Source organism: Pollachius pollachius (assembly GCF_949987615.1).
Source record: "Pollachius pollachius genome assembly, chromosome: 13".
Classification (NCBI taxonomy): Eukaryota; Metazoa; Chordata; class Actinopteri; order Gadiformes; family Gadidae; genus Pollachius; species Pollachius pollachius.
The window spans coordinates 6,448,103-6,457,443 of NC_136946.1; the positions used below are offsets into that span (position 1 = coordinate 6,448,103).

General features: G+C 46.3%; 1 protein-coding gene across 1 annotated transcript; it reads right to left on the bottom strand.

Annotated features, from left to right (window-relative positions):
- Positions 1-202: 202 nt before the first annotated feature.
- Positions 203-8,231, bottom strand: LOC307084677 (NXPE family member 3-like; the record flags this gene model as incomplete). The annotated part of the gene is made up of 5 exons (XM_079749147.1): positions 203-3,647; positions 3,754-3,975; positions 4,075-4,145; positions 4,232-4,983; positions 8,082-8,231. 5 exons carry the CDS (start codon positions 8,229-8,231, stop codon positions 3,100-3,102), a joined length of 1,743 nt encoding a protein of 580 aa, XP_079605273.1. The 3' UTR covers positions 203-3,099.
- Positions 8,232-9,341: the final 1,110 nt, after the last annotated feature.

A 9,341-nucleotide genomic window follows, 5' to 3' on the forward strand; every position in this document is an offset into this window, starting at 1 on the left:
GGCTATAGTCTACCTGTTAGTGAAAGAAGGTAATTTGTGCAAAGTTGATTGACAGTAAATATTTCTATCGACACATATTTGGTATACCTCTACTCGTATGGTTAACAATTTTTGTATACTAAACACACACACACACACTATACCGATAACATCATTAGGACACTTGCCATGACATTACATTCGAAAGCTATATATATGGGTTTCCTCCCCTTTTGCAATTGCTACTACTTGCAACTATTGACACCCTGTAGTGGCAGGCATTCCAGTACTGAGCAATATATGTTTATTGTGGTAGACTTGTAGGAAGCCCCTTGTCTTAATTTAGTGGTATCTGTTCTGCCAACTGTCCAATTGTCTCTTTGTGTATTGTATACAGATAGTGCTTCGTGATTCAGATCCCGTCATCATGACCTCAAGTCAGTGTTCATGCAAAGCTGGCACAGCAGTATGCAATCACACTGCTGCACTGCTCTTTCAGACAGCTCATTACTCCGAGCTCAATATCCAGGTTGTCCCCCCTGTTCATGCCTGTACAGAAATGGAACAACAATGGCACAAGCCCAGAACTGCAGTAAGGGTTGAGGCAAATGCACTGTATAATATGTATGTAATAGTTAGGCTATGTGTGCTGCAATAAAATAGTAATTTGCTAAAATAAAGTATAGTGATCTAAGGTTAGAAGCATTAGAGGTGCAGCGTAATATAATGGCGACTCTTTACTTCATAAGGGAGTAAAACCCGGGCCTGTAAACAGCATGATTGTTACAAGACCCAGGCTTAACAGGTGCATGGAAGGAGGAATCAGGTGAGGTGTAGTCACTGAGGTCATACATGTAAACATTAGCTGGGGCACAGCAGGTTATGATTTGTAACAATATCACTGTATTTGGAGGTCACGAGCAGTTACTGAAACCATTAGACTATGCATACCACATATTTTACTTTTATAATTGGAACCTTTTCATAGTAGAATATTACCTTTACCACTTTGTTTCATAGAAGTACACTCTCCAAGGGTGTGCATGGGCACCCTTTTGATATTGGGCTGCTATGCATTGAGGACACATACGAGGACTTTGCTAATGTTTCGGACCCATATCGCCCTAACTGACTCATCCTTTGGAAACTGGTGGAAACTTACGCTAGAGTTAAATTTCCCCGACACAGAACAGCTCGGCACACAACAAAAACTGCTGTTCAGATGTTGCCGTTTCTGGTATTTTAACATTTTAACATTTGTGAAATTTTAATTTCACAAATGTTAAAATTAAATTTTAATCACACGAAATAGAAAACTAAATACTAAATAGAATACACTAAAGCGAAACTTAGAAGTTACCAGGAGATCACCTACCGCTGCAGTCAACCAGTGTACGGAAGTGAAAAGCGGAAATGATTAGACCCGTTTACACCTGTTTTCCGGTTCGAACGCTGGGCGCTCCGCATAACCCCTATTGCTCCGGATTCATCCGCCTCGAATGCAAAATATTTCGACACGCGACCCATTTCTTTCGAAGACGGCAGGTTTGGTTTTTCAGCGCCGCTGACTGCTCTGTGCTGCTCACACGCGTATACTGCCCCCTTCAGTTCCGCCAAGAATCGACATGGCTCGCCGAGTGAAAAGTTGCATATTCGGTTCTGACGTTACCAGAAAAAAGAAAGTATCGAATTATTTTTTTCGTGTTGGCATCGAATTGGTACCGAAGTATCGGTTCTTGTGACAACCCTATTCTGACGCACATGTATACAATAAAACTCACAAAAAGTGCATTTGCAAAGCGTTACCTGATATAACAGCGCTGTAGCATGTTCACATACTTAATTCCTAACACATTAAGTTACACATTAAACATTTTCATTGTCTACAAAAAGACTCACATACTCAAATATGACGACAAATACAACAACATACCTCCACTCAGATAACAGCATTCGGAGCTTGGCGCTTCATATACGTCACTAAACACGGACTTTTCTTAAAGCGACAGTACAGGTATAATAAACACATTAACATAGGAGTTGGAACAGGTTACAAAAAGGTTCCTTGAACATAACTTAAACACATACTGGCTTCATATTAATCAGCAGTCGGTGACATTTCAACAAAACTAAAACACGTCGTTTCACCCTGGTTACATATGCAGTGTAAGCTTTTCCAGGCCCTAAAAGTAAGGATGTAGGCTATGAATCTGAATGAATAGTAGGTAAATAGGTAGTGGCCATCCCCAAAATGCACCAGAATACAGGAAATCAAATCTATTATATCCACTTTTTTTATGGGGGGCGGGGGAACCCCAGACCCCAGACCCCCTGTCTATTACTGTGCCCCACCAACATTTTGATCACCATGCGCCACTGGTGATATACATCTGTCCTCGGTTATGGACACAGTTCACACTTATTTACTTTGTAAAACCCGCTGTTGTATAGCTGTACGCGTTGAGTTTGATGGAACTTCTTCCTCAAATCATCCCAACATATAGCTATGACTGTTAAAGCCAACAATGCAGTTTGACTGTTTGGTGAATGAGAGCTTTCTTGAATCCAACACCAAGCCAAAGGTTAGTAGGTGATAGGCTACAAGGAAATAAAGCCGTTTGAACTTGAAACTGATCCTACTAAGTTCTGTTTAGTCCTGACTGGTTTTTATCGAATAAAGAAATCCTGCTGTGAAAAACTTTTAGATTCCGAACGCAGTGCACATGAACGGTCGCTGTCGGGAAAACGCGTAAGCGTGATCAGTCATCACTGATCACTGATACATTTTACATCTCATTAACATGGTTGCTTTGGGCAACATAGATCTTCAGGATTAGAAATTTAACTTCAAATATAGTCAGACATTTTAACTGAAGGGAAGATCTTACAATTTAAATTGTGATCAAACAACCTGAGGTTACAAGAAAATACCAAATCGTGCTCCTTCGGTTTGTCAACTGGGGGGCCAAACTGTAGTGGCTAGGGTGTCGATAGATACTGGGTTCGATCTCCAATGTCCTGAGACTACCTGTAGGCATCCTTGAGCAAGTTGCTTAACGCCTACCTGCTCCTCAATCACATCTATCTGAATCCAGTACTTCCCCCCTTCTTACTTTGCCATTAGCTCTTCTTCTTTTCAGGGCACACACGAGACAGGAGGAGATCCACCATGTTCTTGATGATGGGCGGGGGCGGGTGGATGTTGTGGGGGCTATGATGGGCTAAAGTCATCTCCCAGGCATCCACAAACACAACACCCAGGCCCTTGAACATCGTCCTGAGAACCTTGTCGATCTGCAGCGAGAACCAGTCGCTGCTGTGCTTGCTTGTCGTCTGGTCCATGGCCACAAAGTTAGCCGAGCGGATTATCACGAGTGTTCCGGGGCCCCGGTCCAGGAGCCGTACCAGCGCCTGGCGGACGTGCCGCATGCGGCGTATGTAGACCTCAATGGGGAAAGATGTGAAGTGGGCCCAGATGCTGAAGGCCACCACGGTGTCGGGGCCTCCGGCCAGGCCGTCCAGCTCATTGGCGACGTAGCGCAGCTCGCTGGTGCTGACAGGGAGGATTCTGATGGGCGGACCGTGACAGCGGTAGTTCATCAGGATGTTGTGTTTATTGTCCACCGCCATCAAGGGCCCAACCTTCCTTGAACGGTGCAGGTTGAAATCTGATTTGAATGAGAGATCCAAAGAACGTGTACATTGGAAATTAACAACGGGACATGAATAAGGGTCAGAGCTTAGTGCGACTAGAGATAGTATGTCAGTGCTCACCTGGTATGAATGCGCTGAGGTACTCAAACCACTGCCTCATCGTGGAGTCTCCGTACATATGGATCACCTTGCCAGTAAGGCACTGCGTGATGGACGTGGAGTCGTTAAACTGGCGAACAGAAGTTCCACCGAGGGGCCTCCAAGTGCCTTGGTAGTAATAGCCAGAAGGGGTGTACTTGACTGACTCTGCTTTGATGGTGCTGTTTTCTAACTCTTGTCCATCTTGAATATGAATATGACACAAATGCCAAAGATGAAATACATACAACAGCACCAGCACATAAGTAACCTCCTCCATAAACTGTAGCAATGACTGTGTACCTTTCTTCTGAGGAAGCACGTTGATCCGATCAGGTCCTGACGCATGGATGACAACTTTGAGGTTCATACGGCTGCGGGTAATTAAACAAATAGGTATGAAACACATTTCCAAAGTTATAAATGACATGAAAGAGAAAAGCATTGTGTAGCGCCAGACCTCTGAAAGAGCAGTGCTTCTTTGTTGGTGAAGAGGGGATTCTCGTAGCCTCCCATGGCGTGGGTGATCCTGGTGTCACAGCTCAGCAGCTTAGGCTTCAAGCAGTACCAGGGCTCCCCTGTGAGGAGGTCGGTGTAGTCGCACAGTGCCTGCTGCGGTGAATCAAGCGGCATGCACGGGATGCACGTGGTGGTCTCGGACAGCTTGCCCGAGCGGAACAGACTCTTGAAGAAGACCCGGTTGGGCCGCTCCTCCCGGAGTCTCTGCAGCAAGGCCACAGCCTCACTGGAGTGCACCATGGTGATCTGCACCTGGGCCGAGCCCCCCCACAGCAGGGGAAACACTGCCGAGTAGGAGCCGTTGAGGTGATCCACTACCTTACCCGCCACCCCGGCCACCAGCGCCGGGGAGTGCAGCCGGGCCACCAGGAAGTCCCCGCCGTAGCGCTTGGGACTGCCCTGGAAGTCGTGCATCTGGACCAGGGCCTTCAGCTGGTCCCCAACATGCCACTCCTTCTGGCCCTTTGAGGGCAGGATGGTGAACAGGCTGTGCACAGGGTCGCTGGTCTGGTGTAGGGGCGCAGGGGCGGGGCGGGCGGGGAGCTTGGGCCAGGCGATGGCTTTGAGGAGGTTGCGATCCTCCAGAGCTTCGTCTTGTGTCCACATCAGGCCCACGTGGCTGCAGAAAGTGTGGGTTTGGTATGAAGGGAGGGGCCCCTTCTGGGCAAAGGCTGTGTTACTGCATTTCTGGTGCTGCAAAAACATTGACGAGAAGAGAGGTTTGGTTTAATGTGAAGCTGACCGCGGCATTGAGTAGTAGTCTTGAAAACTTTAACAGACTTTATATAATCGCCAACTTTCAGAGGTGCGGACACGCGACAAATCTGTGTATCTGCCGTGCGTAAGGGCCGGGATTATATCATTGTAGTTGGTGCCTGCTCGCAAAGTTTACACACGCCGGAAAAATATATATGCTGATCATCCCCGTCATTCCTCTTCTCTCCACATTGGTAGCTTGTGATTGGTGAGGTTGATGGCGGGTACTTGTGGCGGTGTGGAGATGTGATATTAGCTAGGACATTAGCTCCTCTTTTATCATTGCCACCATCCTCCCTCTCCCCACCCCCACCTCTGTCTTTACCCAATTTATCCCTCTCACCTCAGACGAGGTCAACAGAATTATAACATCTAACCATGCCACCACCTGCCCCCTTGACACTATCCCTTCCTCCCTCCTCTAGGCTGTGTCAAACGACATCCTGCCATTTCTCACTGACTTATTAACTCCTCCCTCACTTCTGGCATTGTTCCAACGTCTTTCAAGACTGCCAGAATAAAGCCTCTCCTCAAAAAACCAACCCTTGATACCACTGTCATCTTGAATTACAGACCGGTATCTCTTCTTACATTCCTCTCTAAAACATTGGAACGTGCCATCGCTAACCAACTGTCCTCCTATCTCTCATCTAACAACCTGCTTGACCCTCACCAATCAGGCTTCAAAAAAGCACACTCCACTGCGACGGCTCTCCTCGCGGTGACTGAGTCCCTCCGTGCAGCCAGAGCCTCGTCCCTCTCATCGGTTCTCATTCTCCTTGACCTGTCTGCAGCATTTGACACTGTGAACCACCAGATCCTCCTCGCCAATCTCGCCGAACATGGCATAGCTGAATCTGCCCTTTCCTGGTTCACATCCTACCTGATGAATCGCACTTATCGGTTAACATGGAATAGCTCCTTGTCCAAACCTTGCACGCTTGATACTGGTGTCCCTCAAGGCTCTGTACTGGGGCCTCTTCTGTTCTCCCTCTATACCAGATCTCTGGGCTCTGTAATTACATCCCACGGCCTTTCCTATCACTGCTATGCTGACGACACTCAGCTATTTCTCTCTTTTCCCTCATCTGACAAAGCCCTGATTGCAACACGCATATCTGAATGTCTGGCAGAAGTCAGCACCTGGACAACTGCCCATCACCTGAGGCTTAACCTCAACAAGACTGAGCTCCTCCTAATACCAGGGAAAGATTGCCCACACATGGACTTACTCGGCCCTTCCTCACAAGGGAAGCAGCTCAGCTTCTAGTCCAATCACTGGTCATCTCCCGCCTCGACTTCTGCAACTCGCTCCTGGCTGGACTCCCTGCCTCTGTGATTAAACCCTTGCAGCGCATCCAGAATGCGGCAGCGCGCCGCGTGTTCAACCTACCAAAGTTCTCACATGTAACCCCCCTCTTCCGAGACCTCCACTGGCTCCCTGTAATAGCTCGCATCAGATTCAAGATGATGGTACTGGCAAACAAGGCAGTCGATGGAACTGCCCCTGCCTACCTCCAAGCATTAGTAAAGCCACACACCCCAGCTCGATCCCTCCGCTCAACTACCTCAGCTGGACGTCTGGTACCGCCATCGCTAAGAGCAAGCAAAGGTCGATCAGCGAAGTCACAACTTTTCTCTGTTTTGGGACCTCAGTGGTGGAACGAGCTCCCTACCGATGTCAGGATCGCAGAGTCGCTCACCGGCTTCCGCAAAAGACTCAAAACTCACCTGTTCAGAGTTCACCTCGACTCTGCATAGAAACCAATGCAAAGCTACCATTGAATGTTGTACGTCCTGGCACTTGTACATTGCACTTATTCAAGGTACTTAATTGTGTAGCATCTACAGTAGCTGCTATCATTGCTTTACACGGGGAATGGGTTAGCCTAGCGATTGTAATACTTGCAGTTGGTTCTATGAACATCTTTACTGTACCGACAGCGATATATTGTTTCACTTCTTATAACAAATGTACTTATTGTAACAAATGCACTTATTGTAAGTCGCTTTGGATAAAAGGGTCTGCTAAATGCCCTAAATGTAAATGATATCCCCCCAAAAACTCAATATGAAAGTTAGCAGAGATGTGCGGTGAGGTCCGTGGCTGGTGGGGCACTGACTTTTTCAGAGTCAGATTTACAAATATATGAACCCAATTGTTATATAGTACCGGCCCTGAATTATTATCTTCCATGTTTGCAGTCAGAAATGTTTTTTTTAAATAAACAAACTGATGTAGTGCACTTGACTGCTTAAAAGAAGTTAACAGAAGCATCCTGTAAACACTGTGGGCTCACGCATGCACCCCCTTCAGTGAGGCAGAGGTACTGGCTGCCTCATTTCATGCTTTTTCAGCGCGGTTTTATGTCAGATCAGCAAAGTTAGTCTTGCTGCAAGACTAAATATGTTATACACATACATCAAATACATTAACTAGTTTAAGTAAAGTGCGATCATATAATAAAAGTGTCTACAAACATTACATTGGTGACAACTGTGAAAAAGCAAACTGGGTTGAGCGCATGCGCTCTACCCAGTTTGTGAGGGATTGCGCAATTCTCGGTGAGGCAGCACGCGTATTTCCCCTCAGAAAAAAGGCAAATCAGCGATTTTGATAATAAAAATTATTTAAATTATTGGAATCGTACATTAATTACATTTAGACCACAGATCAGTAGACAAATACCAATATATAATATTTTTAAATTTTTTTAATTTGATCATAATTAGTTTTTTCTTTTCATGATGACAGGTGAGGCTCTGACTCACCTGCCTCCCCTGACTGCACGTCACTGAAAGTTAGTGAGTGCCTTCAATAGTGCAATATAAATGTATAGACGTACTATCATTAAGGTATAATTCAAGTTTCTTCAGGAAAGCTGAGCAGAAAGTTGTAACAAACTATTTAATTAAGGATAATAAATACTACAATTTCACCTATGCTCACCAATTCACTAGGGAATTTTACAACGTTGTATTAAACAAAATGTTACTTTATCCCAAACACACAAAATTATTGATGCGACACTAACCTCCAGAGTGAGAACGTTGCGCAGCAGGAACATGAGACCAGAGAGTGTGAGGAGGAGGAAGATGAGGGCATATTTGGACCGATATCGACACATGATGATCCCCTTAAGCCTGCCATGGTTAGCTACCTCTTCATTTTCCGTTGTAAACATTGTGGCAGGAGTAGTTCTGGGTTTTTTCAACACTTAAACAATAGAGAGGAGAGACAATTAAAAACATGTATTTTTAACAGATTAGAATATGTGTTTGTGTCTGTCTGTCTGTCCGTCCGTCCGTCCGTCCATCCGTCCGTCCATGTGTGTGTGTGTGTGAGTAGTTAATCACAAATCCCTGTTTGGAGGTTTTCAGAGCGTGCTTACAACCGGTTTTGGGAGGGGTTGGGAGGGTGTGTGTGTGTGTGTGTGTGTGTGTGTGTGTGTGTGTGTGTGTGTGTGTGTGAGTGTAGGTGTGTGTGTATGTGTGTGTGTGTGGCGGGGGTTAACAGGATGGGTTAGTCTGTGCCTCAAGTCTGGTGGGGGCCAGGCTGAGAGCTAGGAATACAGATCAATAAAAAGTATCTGGCTTTCGGTGGAACTATATGGTCATATGCTTGGGTGTGTGTGTGTGTGTGTGGGGGGGAGGGGGATCATGGGAATCACGGTGCCCGTGATCCCGGGAATCACGGTGCTTGTGATCCCGGGAATCACGGTGCCCGTGGTTCCCGGGCCGCGGTGCCCACGGTTCCCGGGCCATTCATTCATTCGTTCACGGGGCACGGCGGTAGACGCGGGAGACGCGGGAGTGCCGTAGCCACAGCCGCAGTGCACAAGGTCTTAAATGTAGAAGAAAAATGAAACATTGGGTTGTTGGTCCTTTACTGCTTCTTTGTCCACGATCTTGCTCTTCCTCGATGGCTCACTCTCACTTGGTGATTGATGTTGGCCCCGATACTTTGTATGTTATCAGGTTGGGCAGGTTACGCTTCTTTGAAGGGGTTGCTGTGGCTTCATTTGTTGAGTAGACATGTTTCTGAGGGTGACCAAAGTCTAAATGTGTCAATGTTCAAATGAACTGAATATATAAATATAAGATGCAATGACATTCCATGACATGATGTGCCTCAGCGTTTATTGAATCTATGGCATTTTGAAGATTAATTCCCTTGTGTTACGACCCGGCTCATGGATTATAACACATGGCTCCCCATACCAGAGAGGCAAACACAGGGGAACCAACAGAAAGAGAGCGGTCACACCATGCAAGGAAAGGTCCTATCACAGCAT